The sequence below is a fragment of the Tachypleus tridentatus genome, chromosome 13, assembly GCF_004210375.1.
Source record: "Tachypleus tridentatus isolate NWPU-2018 chromosome 13, ASM421037v1, whole genome shotgun sequence".
In the NCBI taxonomy this organism is placed as follows: domain Eukaryota; kingdom Metazoa; phylum Arthropoda; class Merostomata; order Xiphosura; family Limulidae; genus Tachypleus; species Tachypleus tridentatus.
The window spans coordinates 236621008-236642515 of record NC_134837.1 but is presented as its reverse complement, the minus strand read 5'-3'; the positions used below and the strand labels follow the sequence as shown (position 1 = coordinate 236642515).

The following is a 21508-nucleotide window of genomic DNA, read 5'->3' as shown; positions in this document are numbered from 1 at the left end:
TTCTATAAGGAATTGAGATATATGATAGAAATGTGAATTGTTGAAATAAAAATCTGAAAATTTATAACTTTAATCAAATAATGTTTTGTTTAAAACATTAGTATAAAAGTTTGGAGTACTTTTTTTATCACGAAACAACAGTTTTTCAAAAATAATAGATATTTTGTGATCCTTTCAGATACAATTGTGGAAAAACAAACAACTGAAGGTGAGGCATTATTATTATTGTCTCAAAATTTATATATTTCAATTGCTATTATAAAATAATAAAATGATCTTAATATAATGGAAGATAAAATCTTTTACTTGAAATTTACTTTTGTTATACTGTGTCCATGTTTAATTTTTTGTTCAGAATGTAGTGTTACTACTAGTAGTTTTTATTTAACCCACAAAATATATTTATATACTCATAATAGAAAAAAATGTAAGTTAAATCGGTGATCATTTTCGCCAGGTATGAGAAACTGGGTATGATTAGATATTTTATACTTAATTTACACATAACAAAAAATCAGTATCACTAAAATAGACCATAATAAAGGAATTAACTCAATATTTGGTTACACATACTTCATAAAATACAATACAACTGTCGTACATTTTATGGTTGATTCAATATCTAGGTGTTTGTAATTCGTTTTTATTTCATTATGGCCTAATAATAATATAATATTATTTCTCTCTTAATTGACTTGAATATGTTAACAGTAAAATGAGGTTAGCAGTTGTGTTATTTCATATGCCAATGGTTTATTTGTAAGCAAGCTGTTTAAATATATATTGTTTGTTCTATGCTAATTTTGTTGCAGATCAACCAAAAAGGCATCTGATTTTTCAAAATCTTTACCAGCTTTTAAGAAATGCCGACTTAATATTTATAATTTGTGCATGTGCATGCAGCTGTAAACTGATCAAGAATATTCATATATTCATCAGTGCTGTAAATAGCTATTGGTCTATAAATGTTCCTCCAATGTTTATAGTAACTTAAGGAGCTCTCCAGAGAAAAATAGTCAACCAAATTAAGATTTAAAATTGATTTGTATTGAGTATGATTTTTCTAAGTTGTAGAACTGCTTAAAAAAAAATTACATCAGACCTTTGGAATCAATTTAATTCATAGAAATTGTAGGATTTGTTTCATTGAAATATTGATTATTTCTTAATAATTTGAATTACTTTTCCATTTGAAATCATATGTGGATAAAGCAGCCAGACATGGTCAGGTGGGTTAATGTGTTTGACTTGTAATCAGAGGATCATGGGTTTGAATGTATGTCACACTAAATAATCTTGCCTTTTTAGCAGTGGAGGCCTTATATTGTCACAGTCAATCCCACTATTTGTTGATAAAAGAGTAGCCCAAGAGTTGGCAGTGGGTGGTGATGACTAGTTTCCATCCCTGTGGTCTTACACTGCAAAATTAGGGACAGCTAGTGCAAATAGCATTCGTGTAGCTTTGCGTGCAATTCAAAAACAAATATGTGAATAAAAGTAAAGAGCTAGTGGAGAGGATTGGCTTTTATCAGTTGTAGAAATGTTGTAGAGACTAATGAAAAATAACTTCTTCAACAAAATAAGTAATATTATGTTATCTTGCATATTTCATCAAAAATGTTTTGAATAGTAAATGTATAAAAAAGAAAAGTGTTGTTATTTAGATTAAGAGCACTTAGATCGTATATCTAAAGGTATTAATTATTTATTTGTCTCATTTTCATTTTTATGTGTTTAGTGAAAATAGAACAAGTTTTTTCTGCTGAATCGATATATTTCACATGTAAAAGATAAATTCTTGTCACAAATAACAACTGTATTATGTAAATTAAAACAAATATTTGTTTTTTTTAAAGACATCCTGGTAGCATGATATTATTTCTAATTTTGTGTCATAGATTACAGGAAAACAGTTGTTGACTATTGCATGACATCAGTTTACTTATACAGATGCAGTGATATGCATACCACTTTGTTTTACATAATTGATCTTGTAAAGGTTTTTCTATTCATAGCCATGTAACTTACGTAAAGAACTGTTGTCTTAAACTAGTTTGCAGTATAAAATGGACACCCAACTTCAGTGAGGATAGTCTCACATTAAGTTACTGGGGTGTGCTTTGTAGTGTAATGTTCATGTTTATAGTATCATGGTTTGTGTGAGATGTAAAATAATTTCAGAAATTTCACTTTGTATAAAAAAGAAATGAAAAAATACACATAATTTATTTTTTTTATTAATATTGAAGGCACCTGTGTGACATTATTGAAGTATATGTTGTTAATAGTGTTTGAAATTTAACCGTTGTTTTCACTTCTAACTCAGCATTCAGACTTTTTAAAGTAGGAAGTTATCATTGGAAAACAAATTAGGCATTCATTACCTAATGCTATTGTTGTGGGAAAAGAATAGAAAACCCAATGTTTTAACAGTAATATACAACAGAACTTTCTGTTGCTCAGAGCATTGTAATGCTTATTAAGAGTAGGAGCACAGGTGGTAGGATATGCTTATTGGTTTTTTTTTGTTCTGGTCAGCAGGTCTGATGTTAAAATCGCCTCAGCATATTTTCTTTTCTTTTTGAGAAATTACGTATTTAAACAGTTTTGGAACTGCAAGAAATTTTTGAGTGAGGATTCTTCAACAGTTAGGTACCTGTAACTTGTTCGAGATAAATTTGGAAAGTAAATGGACAGCACACAATCCACTAGTTTTAAAATAACATATATATGTGTGTATTGGAAACAAGTTAAATGTATTTTAAAAATTTGTTTACACTATAGAAACTCACAGTTTTTCTAAAATTCTAAATATTTATCTTTTCTTGTCAAAAATCCACACAGGCTGATTCAAGTGCTTTAGAATCTAATTCCTAAGACAAATTTTTTTTCTCTTCTCTTATCAGAATAGTATCAGTGAATAATTTACTTACGTTAACCCTTGGATATTCTAAACTTTTAAAAATTGCTTCATTTTTGTCAAAGTCCACACAGATAGGTTCATATACTTTAGAACACCCTTTGACAAGATACATTATTTCCCTTATATCTGTTAAACTGAAACATTAATTTTTAAGATATCACTCTCATGCTTTCTAACTTCACATTTTCTGTTCTTTCTGACTGAACTAGTTACCACAGTTTGTAACCACAGCTTTAAATAATTGTCTCTATTTAGGAAACCTGGAAACTATTGGTTCATCTCGGCTGCCTCGTTCATTAAAATAAATTAAAACTATTAAAAACACTCTCATAGCCAGCCAGTATCATTTTCATATTTATCACGCTTTCTCTGAAATTTACTGGCTCCAAACATCTGAAGGCAATGCATTTTAATGGCCAAACACTTTTATTTAAAAAATAAAACTGTATTAGCTGAAGATGACTCATACCCCACAAAAATTTATATTTGTGGGCTCCAACCCTGTCGTTCTTAGTATTAAATGTGAAAAAATATGATGCAAGTCCACAGTTAATTCTTAAAACTTCTTTAAACACCTCAATCAGATTCTCTCTAAATCTTCTTTCCAGAATAAATTCAGTATTCTTGCTGTTTCCTGATATGAATACCTTTCTCTTCCAGATAATATGCAACTAATCCTTCTTTGAACCATTTCACACAATTCCATTTTTTTCCTTAGATAAAGGCTTAAGACTGACCCCAGTACTTCACTTATGGCCTAGCCAGTGACCTATACAATGAAATTTATAATCTCTTCAGACTTGTATTCAGGATTTTTGTAGATATAACTGAAAATTCCTAGCACTAGCTTCAGAGATTGATCAGCCAAATACACCAAAATCCTTTTCTTTCATAATGCTATTATAATTAATCTACACCAAATTATAAGTAGAATTGAAATGAAGATAACACGCATGCATTATTTATTATATTTCTTTGCTTAACATCACTATATGACCTAATTTATTTTGTAAAGCAGTAGCATCCTCCTCACAGTCAGTAACACTCAGGTGCTTAATACCAAATTTTAATAATCTGTTGACTGTTGTACATATATGTTATTTATGTAAATGAAAAAAGAGAAAAGATCTTAAGACTAAGTCCTGAGGTACTCTATTTGTGACATTAATACAGTTTGGCTTCATGTATAACAACCTTTTGGTTTCTTCCATCCAGTCACTTTTCTGGACAATTATCTAACTTTCTTTTTACTACTGCAGAAACAATTTTTTTTACAAGCCTTTCATATAGCACCTAGTCAGATGATTTCTAATTATTCGAGGTGCACCAATCTACACCTTTACCCTTATCTAGTGAGCAGTAGTCTCTTCAAAGAATGTGAAAATATTTTTAAGGCAATTACCAAAAATTAATTTCCACACATAATTGTGTTATGTACTATTATATTATAACAGAAGTAGTCTTATCTTTATAATTTAATGTAAGTGCTAAAAGTGTTTAATTACAGCTCATTATGTTTTGATAATCTCACTTTGTCACTTTATATAATAAAAATTATTTGTCCTTATGGAAAACATCATTAGACTTGTTTATAGCATGCCAAAGGCAAAAGGTTAAAAATTAGTCTTGTTCACTCATATATCCTGTCTCAACCATACAGTTAGTCTTTTTACACATGGCATTGCATGTCCAGGTGGATTTGGTGCTCAACTCATAATCTAAGGGTTGAGGGTTTGAATCCCTCTCACAACAAACGTTTTCCCATGAAATCACGTACGTAACTTGTACCAATTGCTACAAACCCATTCTTTTTTACAGTAGACTGTTTACACAATAATATTTGCATCTGTTATAAACAACCGAGTCATCTCAACACACTCTGTCGGAAGAGAAATAATCTCTTCGGTATAACTCTAGATATTATTCACAGAGATATTTTTGTTTCTCAGTCTTAACTGAGAGCAGAGAAAGGTTGTAAAGTATTATACCTTATTAGCTTCTACACATCACCGAATACATACTACCCAGTGGCATAGCAGTATGTCTGTAAACTCACATTGCTATAAACCAAATTTCGATACCTTTGGAGGGCAGAGCACAGATAGCCCATGGTGTATCATTGTGCTTAGTTCCCAGCAATCAATCAATCAAATCAAGTTCATCATGAAAAAAAACTATCCATATTTAAGAGAGCCACCATAAAACAAAGAACTTTTTCATCAGTTTTCATCATTTTATTTGCTCTAGTACATAGTTCCTCTCGTGCTATTCTTTGCATTACGATTTCATTATCCATTACAAAATTGTACTGATTAAAATATACTTGCATTTTATTTTTATTTATTTCCTGTCTAAATCTTAACACATTTATAATTTCCACTCGGTTAGGATGTACTTGTTTCTCAGTATGTTTTAGCAATGATTGCTCTTATTACTACAAAGTTTTTTATTTATTTCAGACTGTAGAAACTTCCATGGTATCTAAAGATAAATCATACAGATCACCATACTCTGTTCCATTTTTATTTGTCGTTCATTGTTTTCCTTTCTCATTCGATGTAGAACGTTGTTCCAAGTTATTTATTCTGCACAATTATTGTGGAGTAATAAAACAGCAATGACAATATTACCAGTTAATTGAGATGTCTAGCAATATCTCAAATCTTCATTATGCTTTCGATATTCAGTGAAAAACTTAAAAACATTTCTGCAAATCTTTATAATTAATTTGGCTGGCATGGCCAAGTGGTTAAAGCACTCGAGTCATAATTGAGGGTCGTGGTTTGAATCTCCATCACACCAAACCTGCTCACTCTTTCAGCCGTGGGGGCATTATAATATTATTGTGAGTTCCACAATTCGTTAGTAAAAGAGTAGTCCAGTGGGTGGTGATAACAAGTTGCCTTCCCTCTAGTCTTATACTGCTGAATTAGGGAAGGCTAGCACAGATAGCCTTTGTGTAGTTTTGAGTGAAAGTCAGAGCAAACAAACTTTTTATAAAGTTTTAAAACATAGATTTCAAATATTTCCATACTTTGTTATTTTGAATTTTATTGATCAGTTTAAAGCATTATTGAATACTGCCTCTCAGTGGTCGTAACCATCTCGTATAGCCAGATGATTATAACACTCAACTGTCAAGTTGCAGGTCACAGGTTGAACTACCCATTTCACGAAACGTGCTTGTTTTTTCAGCTATGGGGTGATTATTATGTATGCACTAATTGATTATTCAAATGTAGTTAATGAGGCAATCAATTTGTTGTTTAGCAAATACTTATAATTTTCCATCTGTACTTACTTTATCACATAGTGACTGTTGCTTTTAGTGGATTGAAATTAGGCTCTTACCAAATTGACTGGCTCAAGATTATCTGCCAGAAATTTGGTAGTTTCAATAAAACTGTTTAAAACGTATATTCCGTACTTAATACTAAACATCAAATGTACTCTCAGTGACTATTGATAACTACATTACTGCTATTTTGATTAAACCTAAGGGAGACTGAAATATATCATCTTGAATGTCCTCCAGTAAGAGCAAAATATTTTCATTATTTAGATACTTGAAAGAATTAAATATAGAAACATAATATTGATTGGTTAATTATTTTGTGACATTCATTTATTTAATCATAATTTCAATTAGCACATCATTTGTTGTCACAAGTTGATGCAAACAATGGTTGTACAGAATTTATTATATTTGTTTTTGTTACAATAACATCTGAAAAAAAAATAGTATAGCATCACTTTACATCAAGAATTATATCACTGGATAAAGAATTTAGGTTTTCGTTAAGAATAATCATGGTAGGAATTATGCGTCATTTGTAAATCAAACATTTGTTTTGGATAAAGACATTCCTGGATTACAATCTGTTAGTACGTTTTTTTGTAGATTTCCAGTGTCATGGATAAAAATAAGTTATATTTCATTACTTCAGGATTTTGGGATGCTAATTATTAATAATAATTTTTTATGAATATTTTACAGTATAAGTAATACAGAAACATTATAGAGAAATTGGAATTTCCCATATGTACATGCATTTGTTAATCATGAAATTTATATATTGTAATTTATAATTAAAATAGAATTAGTTGATTTGTACTAAGGAGTAATTTTCTTTGCTTATTAGATTTGTGTTTCTCTTTCTATAAGGAATTGAGATATATGATAGAAATGTGAATTGTTGAAATAAAAATCTGAAAATTTATAACTTTAATCAAATAATGTTTTGTTTAAAACATTAGTATAAAAGTTTGGAGTACTTTTTTTATCACGAAACAACAGTTTTTCAAAAATAATAGATATTTTGTGATCCTTTCAGATACAATTGTGGAAAAACAAACAACTGAAGGTGAGGCATTATTATTATTGTCTCAAAATTTATATATTTCAATTGCTATTATAAAATAATAAAATGATCTTAATATAATGGAAGATAAAATCTTTCTCTTGAAATTTACATTTGTTATACTCTGTCCATGTCTTATTGTTTTGTTGAGAATGTAGTGTTACTACTAGTAGTTTTTATTTAACCCACAAAATATATTTATATACTCATAATAGAAAAAAATGTAAGTTAAATCGGTGATCATTTTCGCCAGGTATGAGAAACTGGGTATGATTAGATATTTTATACTTAATTTACACATAACAAAAAATCAGTATCACTAAAATAGACCATAATAAAGGAATTAACTCAATATTTGGTTACACATACTTCATAAAATACAATACAACTGTCGTACATTTTATGGTTGATTCAATATCTAGGTGTTTGTAATTCGTTTTTATTTCATTATGGCCTAATAATAATATAATATTATTTCTCTCTTAATTGACTTGAATATGTTAACAGTAAAATGAGGTTAGCAGTTGTGTTATTTCATATGCCAATGGTTTATTTGTAAGCAAGCTGTTTAAATATATATTGTTTGTTCTATGCTAATTTTGTTGCAGATCAACCAAAAAGGCATCTGATTTTTCAAAATCTTTACCAGCTTTTAAGAAATGCCGACTTAATATTTATAATTTGTGCATGTGCATGCAGCTGTAAACTGATCAAGAATATTCATATATTCATCAGTGCTGTAAATAGCTATTGGTCTATAAATGTTCCTCCAATGTTTATAGTAACTTAAGGAGCTCTCCAGAGAAAAATAGTCAACCAAATTAAGATTTAAAATTGATTTGTATTGAGTATGATTTTTCTAAGTTGTAGAACTGCTTAAAAAAAATTACATCAGACCTTTGGAATCAATTTAATTCATAGAAATTGTAGGATTTGTTTCATTGAAATATTGATTATTTCTTAATAATTTGAATTACTTTTCCATTTGAAATCATATGTGGATAAAGCAGCCAGACATGGTCAGGTGGGTTAATGTGTTTGACTTGTAATCAGAGGATCATGGGTTTGAATGTATGTCACACTAAATAATCTTGCCTTTTTAGCAGTGGAGGCCTTATATTGTCACAGTCAATCCCACTATTTGTTGATAAAAGAGTAGCCCAAGAGTTGGCAGTGGGTGGTGATGACTAGTTTCCATCCCTGTGGTCTTACACTGCAAAATTAGGGACAGCTAGTGCAAATAGCATTCGTGTAGCTTTGCGTGCAATTCAAAAAACAAATATGTGAATAAAAGTAAAGAGCTAGTGGAGAGGATTGGCTTTTATCAGTTGTAGAAATGTTGTAGAGACTAATGAAAATAACTTCTTCAACAAAATAAGTAATATTATGTTATCTTGCATATTTCATCAAAAATGTTTTGAATAGTAAATGTATAAAAAAGAAAAGTGTTGTTATTTAGATTAAGAGCACTTAGATCGTATATCTAAAGGTATTAATTATTTATTTGTCTCATTTTCATTTTTATGTGTTTAGTGAAAATAGAACAAGTTTTTTCTGCTGAATCGATATATTTCACATGTAAAAGATAAATTCTTGTCACAAATAACAACTGTATTATGTAAATTAAAACAAATATTTGTTTTTTTTTAAAGACATCCTGGTAGCATGATATTATTTCTAATTTTGTGTCATAGATTACAGGAAAACAGTTGTTGACTATTGCATGACATCAGTTTACTTATACAGATGCAGTGATATGCATACCACTTTGTTTTACATAATTGATCTTGTAAAGGTTTTTCTATTCATAGCCATGTAACTTACGTAAAGAACTGTTGTCTTAAACTAGTTTGCAGTATAAAATGGACACCCAACTTCAGTGAGGATAGTCTCACATTAAGTTACTGGGGTGTGCTTTGTAGTGTAATGTTCATGTTTATAGTATCATGGTTTGTGTGAGATGTAAAATAATTTCAGAAATTTCACTTTGTATAAAAAATACAATGAAAAATACACATAATTTATTTTTTTTATTAATATTGAAGGCACCTGTGTGACATTATTGAAGTATATGTTGTTAATAGTGTTTGAAATTTAACCGTTGTTTTCACTTCTAACTCAGCATTCAGACTTTTTAAAGTAGGAAGTTATCATTGGAACACAAATTAGGCATTCATTACCTAATGCTATTGTTGTGGGAAAAGAATAGAAAACCCAATGTTTTAACAGTAATATACAACAGAACTTTCTGTTGCTCAGAGCATTGTAATGCTTATTAAGAGTAGGAGCACAGGTGGTAGGATATGCTTATTGGTTTTTTTTTGTTCTGGTCAGCAGGTCTGATGTTAAAAATCGCCTCAGCATATTTTCTTTTCTTTTTGAGAAATTACGTATTTAAACAGTTTTGGAACTGCAAGAAATTTTTGAGTGAGGATTCTTCAACAGTTAGGTACCTGTAACTTGTTCGAGATAAATTTGGAAAGTAAATGGACAGCACACAATCCACTAGTTTTAAAATAACATATATATGTGTGTATTGGAAACAAGTTAAATGTATTTTAAAAATTTGTTTACACTATAGAAACTCACAGTTTTTCTAAAATTCTAAATATTTATCTTTTCTTGTCAAAAATCCACACAGGCTGATTCAAGTGCTTTAGAATCTAATTCCTAAGACAAATTTTTTTTCTCTTCTCTTATCAGAATAGTATCAGTGAATAATTTACTTACGTTAACCCTTGGATATTCTAAACTTTTAAAAATTGCTTCATTTTTGTCAAAGTCCACACAGATAGGTTCATATACTTTAGAACACCCACCAAAAATTACAAAACAGCTCAGTAAATGTACTTTGGCATCCAAGTGTGCTGGTTTAGAGTAAAGTAACATTTCAATTTATTGATTCCCCATTCAAAATTTTGATCCTAAACTAAAATCCTTACTAAATCCAAGTTATGTAGAATCAAACAATACCAATGTCTCTTACAAGTTAATGTGTAATAACTGCTCAGAATTCTGCATTAGAGAAACCACAAGTGGAAACTACATTCACTGAACATAATAATATCTTTCCATGTTTACAACCACTACAGATTTAAAAAAAATAGTACATTTATTAAAAAACACTATTTTCAAACAAAGAACCAAAATAAAATCAAAGACATGTTATGTTGACAACACAATTTTACATAAACCAGCATCATAAGAAGCTAAGTTACCTTTAACTAACCTCTTAGACAATCTCTAGTCATGTCTGACCCCTTTGTTATTGTATCTTGGTAGACACAAGTATCTATTAAAGACAAGAAACATATCAAAACATGGTACTTTTATTACATGTAATTGTAGATAAGTGGCACAACCAGCATGTTGGACACAGTTGGCATATGTATTAAACTGGTCCATTTTGGCTGTCTGATGATACAGTATTTTCAAAGATTATCTTGTATTTGCCTGACCTCTGAAGCAAGACACCAAGTTCATGCACCCACTGGATAGAATCTCGAACACATTCACAAGCTTCAACTGCATGTTGCATTATTAAATTAGTCTTGTGTGCTCTGCAGTGAAAAAACAAAACTAACAGTTGCTTCTCTTTTATTTTTGCCTGGCATCCACTGTACACACCACTCATGTTAGCAGCTCCATCATAAGTTTGTTCTCTTAATCCTAAGAGTGGTAAATTGAGTCTAGTTGAGGATATTGTTTCACCAATTGTATTGGAAACACTGTACAAACCAAGAAATGTCTCATGGACGTCAAGGTTCTCATTCTATGTATCGTACACATATTGCTTCCTGTTCGGCACCTGTAACATCTTGAGTGCCATTAACCATTAATGCAAAGATTTTACTTTGCTGCACTTCATGTACTATGTTCCTCAGTATTTGATAGCTGAACGTCTCCATTATTTCATTCTGAGCCTGGGGTGATGTGAATATGGTTTTCTTTGACAAGTAGGCTGTCAACTCAGGATCTTCCTCTTCCAGGAGCTTCATTAACGGCAGGAAGTTCCCCTCCGTATCAGTATGTCCATGTAATGCTAAACCTTGACTCAGTAAGAAATGTAAACTTCTAAATATTTTAGCTAGACTTCTTTTGCATTCTTCCTGCTGCTTCTTTTTTCCATCATGTAGCTGGACAGTCACTGGAGTTACATCAAGTGAACCTTCTGGAGATATAGCAAATCTGTGGTGAGAGAAATATTGGTGTTCACTGAATTTTTGTTTTCCTTTTTTCCAGTTGCAAAACCTGGTGGATATGAAGGTATACTTCACTGGCCTCTCCAATTTCCCTGCAAAAAGGCTTCTATTTTCCTCCTTGGCACAATGAAAACATATGACTTTTAGAGTCTGATTGTCGAAGTGCAGCCATGGGAACTCATCAAACCACTTGCCCTAGAAGTTGATATTTTGAGATTTTGCTTTCTGTCGTGGTATTAGTTGTGCATCTGGATGATATGGCTTTCCACACTGTATCTGTGGAGTGTCAGATTTTTCATCACTGCACAAACTTATTTCACAACTATCTGGTGGTTCATGATGTGCAATAGTTGCACAAGCATTTTCAGACTCGTCCTCTGATGAACATGGTATTTCCTCTGTATGGCAAGTTTCTATTCCTATGCTTGAGGTTGTTGGATTATCTGCATCTGCATTGTCACTTGTAGTACTAGTAACTGGCTTGCAGAACTGTCTAATATCTTAAAGTTTCAGATTCTTGCTTGTCATATTTGGAATCTGTTTCCCAGATAACTCAACAGGCTAAAATACAGTCTTTATTGAAAAACTCTAACGTACAACAAAGGAAGATAGAACAGAATGGAAGTATGACTGAACTGTACAATGTTTTTAACTCGAACACCCGAACCTCACAGTGACTACCGAGCTGACTGACCGCCTGAGACATAGCTGGGACAATAATCTGTGCTAGTTACAACACAAGCAATTTAAAAGTTTCTCGAAAAATACTTAAAAAATCACAAATATATTATATTCCTGTTAAAGCTCATCAAAAGGCAAACACGTTGTGATATAATGTCTATAAGCACGTCTATTAAATAAAAACACCTAAACAATAACTAGCAATACAATTCGAGTAGAGGCTTCAGGTCATTGAAATCGCTCCTTTTTTGTTCTAATTATACAAGAAAATACAATATTTTTACTATCTATAATAAGAGAATATATTATTCTTTTACCATAAAGCACCAGCACTTTATTAGAGGGTGGTGATAATCTGAATTTCTTTAATTAATGAGGGCCATAAACACAATTCTAATGAGCCCTGTTGTAAAATCGAGGCTTAGAATAAAAGGACCAGAGGGGGGTACTGTAGGGCGCGTCTGGATCCGAGCGGCCCAAACCTGTCGTTAACTGTACACTAAATGTACACTATGGTCAGCGGCTTCGGCAGCTAAGGAGAGTAAGGCGTTCGACAATAAAACCAGCTAGACATGCATAAGAACAAATGGTGTAGGAAAACCGCATAATATACACAAAAGATTGATGCAGCTACAAGCTACAAATGGCCTGCCAGATCTAGATCACAGGAGTTTATGCTTGGGAGTAATATTTTCGAATTTCATGCTGTGTTCAATCTGTTGTGATGAAAATTTTACTTAATCTTACACTACGTACAAGACGTAGGTAGATTCTGTGATAGTGCTTGCGCTAACCTTGCATGTATACTTAGGTCTACTGACTGATACTTATGACCTATCTCTGAGATCGAAAAGTCTAGAAGCACGCCTATGTTAAAGATGTACATTTCAGCTACAGAAAAAGCCTACATCTAGGCCTAATTATGTAACTCGATTGGTAAGAACCCAAGAATCACAAGAACAAACACACAATTTGTAGGCATGTGATGCAATAAAACAATTCAACAGACCAAACTGTAAGGGGGGATGATTGTATGCACCATACCTCCCATCTAAAATGAAGGGGCGATATACCCCCATCCCCCCAGGATCTATGCCCCTGTTCCACACATCACCGAATACATACTACCCAGTGGCATAGCAGTATGTCTCTAGACTCACACTGCTATAAACCAAATTTCGATACCTTTGGTAGGCAGAGCACAGATAGCCCATGGTGTAGCATTGTGCTTAATTCCAAACAATCAATCAATCAAACCAAGTGCATCATAAAAAAAACTATCCATATTTAAGAGAGCCACCATAAAACAAAGAACTTTTTCATCAGTTTTTATCAGTTTGTTACAATTACGTCTGAAAAAAAAAAGGAGTATATGATCATTTTACATCAAGAATTCTATCACTGGATAAAGAATTTAAGTGTTCGTTAAGAATAACCATGGTAGGAATTATGCATCATTTGTAAATCAAACATTTGTTTTGGATAAAGACATTTGTGGATTACAAGGTGTTAGTACATTTTTTTTGTAGATTTCCAGTGTCATGGATAAAAATATTTCATTACTTCAGTGTTTTGGGATGCTACTTATTAATATTATTATTTTATTAATATTTTACAGTAAAAGTAATACAGAGACTTTACAGAAAATTGGAATTTCCCACATGTACATGCATTTGTTAATCATGAAATCTATATATTGTAATTTATAATTAAAATAGAATTAGTAGACTTGTACTAAAGAGTAATTTTTTTGCTTCTTAGAACTGTTTTTTTCTTTCTAGACTGAATTGAGATATATGATAGAAATGTGAATTGTTGAAGTAGAAATCTGAAAATGTATAACTATTTAATCAAATAATGTTTTGTTTAAAACATTAGTATAAATGTTTGGGAGTAATTTCTTTATCACAAAATAACAGTTTTTTAAATATAACAGACATTTTGTGATCCTTTCAGTTACAACTGTGGAAGAAGTAACAACTGAAAGTAAGGCATTATTATTGTTGTCTTAAAATTTATATATTTTAATTGCTATTACAAATGAATAAAATGATCTACATATCATGAAAGATAAAATCTTTTTCTGGAAATTTATGTTTGTAAAACTCTGTTTATGTCTTATTATTTTGTTCAGAATGTAGTGTTACTACTAATAGTTTTTATTTGACCCACAAAATAATTTATTTACTCATAATAGAATTTAAAACATGTAAGTTAAATAGGTGATCATTTTTACCAGGTATGAAAAAGTGGGTATGATTGGATATTTTATACTTAATTATCACATAACAAAAATCAGTGTCACAAAAATAGACCATAATAAAAGAATTATATCAATATTTGGCTTTACATACTTAATAAAATGGAATACAACAGTCGTAGATTATATGGTTGATTCAGTATCTAGGTGAATGTAATTCATTTTTATTTCAGTGTGGCCAAAGAATATAAAATTATTTCTCTCTTAATTGACTTGAATATGTTAACAGTAAAAATGAGGTTAGCAGTTGTGTTCTTTTATATGCCAGTGGTTTATTTATAAGCAAGCTGTTTAAATATATATTGTGTGTTCCATGCTAATTTTGTTGAAGATCAACAAAAAAGACATTTGATGGATTGAAATCATCACCAGGATATAAGAATTGCTGACTTAATATTTGGAATATGTGCATGTGCATGCAGCTGTAAACTGATCATGAATATTCATCAGTGCTATAAATAGCTTTTGGTCCATAAATGTTCTTTCAATGTTTATAGTAATTTAAGGAGCTGCCCAGAGAAAAGAGTCGACCAAATTAAAATTTAAAATTGATTTGTATTGAGTTTGATTTTTTTAAGTTGTAGAACTATTTTGAAATAAAATTTACATCAAACCTTTGGAAACAATTTAAATAACAAAAGTTGTAGGTTTTGTTTCATTGAATTATTAATTATTTTTTTAATAATTTGAATTATTCTTCCATATGAGATCTAAACATCTACCCACATGTTTGCCGTGCGTGGCGACTCGTGAAGGGGAGGAGAGGATCCTGGTGGAATCCTGCTTGCCACTTGGCACGGAAGGCTCAAAAACGGGCCTGGGATAATTTCTTTAGAAATCCCACACTTTCAAACTGCATCACTTTCTAACGGGCCCGTGCACATGCTAGGTGGGTAAGAGGTCAAAGCCAGAAGGAATCTTGGATTAAGTTCACAACTAGCATATCTTCTACCACCAGTTCCAAGGTCGTATTGGACAGGATTTGAAAGGTCAGTGGGCACTACAATTCTGTTCCCCTCTCGATCTTACTCTCTGATGGCCAAGAGGTAACTGATGTCTGGAGCATCGCCGATATTCTTGGTGATAGCTTTTGCCAGGTATCTGGCACTTCTGCTTGTTCCTCCACCTTCTTGGCCATCAAGACTCGAGCAGAGCGTTCACCTCTTTCCTTTCAAACTGACTGTCTCTTTGACTATAATTGTCCCTTTACGCTGGTGGAGCTGAAAATGGTTTTTCATTGGTCTGGCAGTACATCTGTTGGACCTGATGATGTACACTATGATATGCTGGGCTATCTCTCTCCTGCTTCTCTTGCTGTTCTTCTAATTGACTTTAACTGGATCTGGCAGGAGAATGTTTTTCCTGATGCCTGGCACCAGGCTATTATCTTACCTTTTTCTTAGCCTGGGAAAGATCTCAAGATTCCTTCAAACTACCATCCAATTGCCTTGACGAGCTGTCTCTATAAGACTCTAGAGAGGATGGTTAATGCTTCTCTTGTTTGGTTCCTTGAATCAAACAACCTTCTCTCGCCCATCCAGTGTGTGTTCTGACGACAGCACTTCACCACGGACCACCTAATTCGTCTTGAAACATCAATCAGAGAAGCCTTTCTCAAACGCCAACATCTTGTATCAGTATTCTTTGACATTGAGAGACTTATGACACAACATGGAGGTATGGCATTTTACGAGACCTCCATATATAAGGGTTACGTGGCCATTTACCCACGTTTATAAAAAAATTTTTAATGGACAGGAGACTCCAAGTTCGTTTGGGTTCAACACTTTCCCGTTCTTTTGTACAGGAACTTGGGGTCCCTCAGGGCTGTGTTTTGAATGTCACAGTTTTCAGTATAAAGATAAATGCCATCACTGAACAACTCCCTTTCACTGTTGCGAATGGGCTCTATGTTGACGACTTTCACATTTCGTATCAGTCGTGAAACATGAGATATATTGAGCGGCAACTACAAACTGCCCTCAATCGTGTACTGAAGTGGACTACAGCGAACGGTTTTAATTTTTTTCTCTCTAAAACTGTTTGCATGCACTTTTGCCCCCAATGGGGTATTCACCCTGATCCTGAACTCTGTATCGGTGAAGTTTTGCTGCCAGGGGTCTCTGAGACCAAGTTCTTGGGGCTTGTCTTTGACCGTAAGCTGGCCTTTATACCACACTTAAAGCAGCTGCTGGTTAAATGTACAAAAGCACTGAACATTCTCCGTATTCTCTCTACCGCCAGTTGGGGAGGGGATCGATGCTCTATGTTAAAGATATATCGTGCTCTTATTCAATCGAAACTCGACTATGGATCAATGGTCTATGGCTCTTCCAGACCCTTGGCCTTAAAGATGCTGGACCCCATTCATCATCAAGGACTTTGACTCTGCACTGGGGCTTTCCGTACCTCTCCAGTTCAAAGCTTATATATAGAATCTCATGAACCTTCTCTGCACCTTTGCCATTTGCAACTCCTTACTATATTCTTCACAACTTCGTTCCTTATCAAAGCATCCCACCTGGGGGATGTGTTTTCCTTTCTCAGTGGGCCATACGTTTTCAGAACAGACGATCTGCTATTGCTCCTTTTGGCCTTCGCATCCAGGCACAATTGGATGAATTGGGTCTGTCCTTGGATAACATTGCAGAATCCACTGGTCAGCCCATCCCACCATGGCTTATTACAGCCCCCAAATGTGACCTTTCTTTCAGTCATCTGAAAAAAGGCAGATACTCTTGATTGGAAGTACCGTCTTTTATTTAATGAAACAATCTTTCAAACAATCATTCCGTTCCCATTTATACAGATGGTTTGAAATCAGGTATTTCAGTGGGCTCTGCTATGGTTTGCTGCGGTTCGGTAGTTGCGCGTAGAATCCCCTCTACAGCTTCTGTGTTTACTGCTGAACTGTACGCCATATCTCTTGCCCTGGATCATATTGAAGCTGAGCAGTACTTCAGCTGCACTATTTATACTGACTTGCTTAATTCTCTACTGGCCCTGGAATCACTTCACGTTGGCTTACACCCTGTTCTCGCTGATATTCAAAACCTATTGGCCCATTTCTTATTAACATCTACTTCTATCCAGTTTTTCTGGATACCAGGCCATGTTGGTATTCACGGGAACAAGCTAGCAGACACAGCAGCTAAATCTATCTGCTCTGGCACTATCACCACTGTGCCTATTCCATACATGGACTATGGTCCTGTATTCAAGGCTCGGCTCCATGCCAGCTGGCAGTCCACTTGGAGTGAGCAACGCGACAACAAGCTTTTTCAAATAAAACCCTATATTGGGCTTTGGCCATCTAGCTTCTGTAAGGTTTGGAAGGAGGAAGTTGTTCTAACTAGACTATGCGTTGGTCACAGTTTTTTAACTCATCGTTTTCTTTTATCTGGAACTGTTACACCAGTGTGTAGTTTGTGTAACACTCAAATCACTGTAAGCCACATTTTATTTTCTTGCCATTATTACGACTCTCAACGACGGCACTGTTTTAAACATGTGTTTTCCCAGAGTTTGTCTGTAACATTGGACAGTGTTGTTGGTGATGGTGACACTGTCCACCTTGATAAAGTTTTTAGTTTTTTAATGGCCATTATTCTTGTTAATCTCATTTCAGTGTTGGATATTTATTCATTATACCTTTTTAATTGTGGTTCTCTTTTCAAAGTCTCAATCTCTCTAGTTCAATTTGAAATTGGAAACTGGCCGTAACATTAAATTACTCTTAACCAGGACTGGAAAGGCCAACTTCAGGTGACTGACCCTACTATTTGAACTATCCGTTAGTCGTCCTGGCGAGTTGTTATTACAATTTTGCTGCATGTCTTTTAACACTTTTATTACACTTTAGGTAACACTTTACCTTTTGGTACTGGCCATAATGACACATAACCTGGAACCAGGACTGGAAAGACCAACTTCAGATGACTGACAGTGGTTCTTGTACTTACCTGTTAGTCTTCCTGGCGGGCTATGATCATTACCATTCTGCTACAGGAAGTCCTTTACAACTTTGTAGACTGGATGTCAACATTGGTTTTATGCCATTTTCTGTTTTTAATTGCTGTTTTGTTTTTACCTTCGTTTCCTTTTACAAATTTTACTGCATTTACATTACTTTTACCTTTTTATCGAACGTTTGGCTAATCATTATTACGATTTTGCTATATGTCTTTTAAAATTTTTATTATTTTACCTTTTGATAATGGCTGTTATGACACAACCCGGAACCAGGACTGGAAAGGCCAACTTCAGGTGACTGACGGTGGTTCTTGTACTTACCTGTTGGTCTTCCTGGCAGGTTATGATCGTTATGATCATTACCATTTTGCTAGAGAAAGTTCTTTACAACTTCTCTTACTCTGCTGTCTCTCTTAACATTGTAGACTAGGTGTCAACATTGGTTTTATGCTTTTTCTGTATTTTACTACATTTAGTTTTTTTTACCTTTTTACCGAATGTTTGGCACAGATAGCCTAGCTGCTTTGTGCCATAAAACACTAAATCAATCAATCAATCCATATTAAATTATACGTGAATAAAGCGGCCCAGCATGGCCAGATGGGTTAAAGTGTTCGATTTGTAATCTGAGGGTCATGGGTTCAAATCTATGTTGCACTAAACATGCTCACCTTTTCAGCAGTGGGGGCTTTATAATATTACAGTCAATCCCACTGTTTGTAGAGTAGCCCAAGAGTTGGTGGTGGGTGGTAATGACTAGCTGCCTTCCCTCTAGTATTACACTGCAAAATTAGGAACAGCTAGCACAAGTAGCCTTTTGGAGCTTTACGTGAAATTCAAAAACAAACAAATATGTGAATAAAAGTAAACTGCTAGTTGAGAGAATTGATTTCTATCAGTTCTAGCAATTTTGTAGATACTGATGAAAAATAACTTCTTCAACAAAATAAGTAATATTATGTTATCTCGCATATTTCATCAAAAATGTTTTGAATAGAAAATGTATAAAAATAAAAGTGCTGTTATTTAGATTAAGAGGACTTAGACTGTTTATCTAAAGACATTAATTACTTTTGTGTCTCATTTTAATTTTTATATGATCTGTGAAAACAGAACAAGTTTTTTCTGCTGAATTGATATATTTCACATGTAGAAGATAAATTTTTGGCATAAGTAACAACTGTATAATGTAAATTAAAACAAATATTTGTTTTTTATAAAGACATACTGGTAGCATAATATTATATCTAATTTTGTATCATAGATTACAGGAAAATAGTTGTTGAGTATTGCATGACATCAATTTACTTACATAGATGCAGTAATATGCATACCATTTTGTTTTACATAATTGATCTTCTTTTAATGGATTGAAATTAGTCTCTTACCAAATTGACTGGCTCAAGATTATCTGCCAGAAATTTGGTAGTTTCAGTAAAACTGTTTAAAACGTATATTCCTTACTTAATACTAAACATCAAATATACCCTCATTACTATTATGATTAAACCTAAGAGAGACTGAGATATATCATTTTGAATGTCCTCCAATAACAGCAAAATATTTTCATTGTTTAGATACTTGAAATAATCAGATATAGAAACATAATATTGGTTGGTTAATTATTTTGTGACATTCATTTATTTAGTCATAATTTCATACTCTAAGTATGAACCTAACAAAACAATCTGTATTTTTTTCTGACATTTTTATATTTATGTGGTGTGTAGTTTGCTTCAGTCTTTTACACTGTACCTATATTACTATGAGGAATTATCTTATTCTTGCTCAATTTCTCATAAATTATTGTATGATGGGTATCACCACATCCACTATGTCTACTTCTCTATTGGTTAGAATTTTTACATTCTGCTTAAAATTAAACATTTTCTTTTATGGTTGGTTTGGCATGGTATTGGTAAATTAGTCAAGGTTGCTGAAGAACAGTTTTGTATTTGATCATTTCCCTTGTTGTTATGGGAGAGTTTTTGATTGGTTACAGAGTATCATGCTCATGATAACTTGGTGGTGCCAATAATTGAGTTATTCAAAAGGCTTATGTCCAATAAATATGATCTTTTGGTTTCATTAATGGGATAAGTAAATTTGTAACAGACTTTTTCAATTCAAATTTAATGTTGTTTGGCCATCCAGTTTCCATAAAGTTTGAAGGCAGGGAGTTATAATATATAAACTATATCTTGACCACTGAATTTAAACTTTTCATTTTCTTTTAATGGAACAGATCCATCAATGTGTGGCCTTTTTAACATTCAAGTTATAAACAGTCGATAGTTTGATAGTTACAAGCAGTGCACCATTTTAGACATGTTTTTTTTGGATTTACCCCTGATGTTTGTCAATGTCATTGATTATGTTGAAACTGTTCAGATTGATTGTGATTTTAACTTTTTGCAGACCATTGGCTTTTTCATGTTGTTTAAGTTTTTTAGCTAATTCGTGACCTTTGTTTTGCTCTTAGCTTGTATTCATTTTACTTTTTATAGTATTTCAAATAATGATGTATCTCAATGATGTATAACCTGTGCTTGGTCCAGCAAGGTAAATTTGTTTAAACACACTCTATGGTAACAATACTTTTTTGTAACTGTGAACCACATATTTGATTTCTTATGTTAGATTTGAACTGTTGTCCATTTTAACAAGGTTATGTAAGTCATTTGTTATGCCATGATTTATATTGTGTTGGTATATCGCATGGAAGTCACTACACTCACTGAGCTTACAAACTTAACTATGTGACTAAGATGTAATGTTAACTGTATTTCCTTTTATACATAAAAGAATCATGGAACAAAGAAATAAGTGAAGTTTTCTTTCTGACTTTACTTTGGAAGAATAATATAATGACTGCAATTCTAAATTTACTACATGGAAAGCTTTTAATAAAATGTACAAATCTGTTGTTCACAATTTGATTGATAAATGTGATAAACAACCTTTTACATCATAATTATTTATTATTGCAAAAACAAATATTTTGCTAAGTGTTTCAACCACATGTGTTTAAGTCATCATCAGGCTGTTTAAAATAAGTGTTTCTTACATCATTGTTACTGTCAGATTTGGCCAGAGTGGCTACATCTCT

General features: G+C 32.7%; 1 protein-coding gene across 1 annotated transcript in view; it reads left to right on the top strand.

The window, feature by feature from the left end:
* Positions 1-21508, top strand: part of LOC143236486 (uncharacterized) — an 82593-nt gene that overhangs the window by 12235 nt on the left and 48850 nt on the right. The window contains exons 3-5 of the mRNA XM_076474772.1: positions 179-208; positions 7258-7287; positions 14124-14153. Coding sequence (XP_076330887.1) covers positions 179-208; positions 7258-7287; positions 14124-14153 — 90 coding nt within the window. The remainder of the gene's footprint in view (positions 1-178; positions 209-7257; positions 7288-14123; positions 14154-21508) is intronic.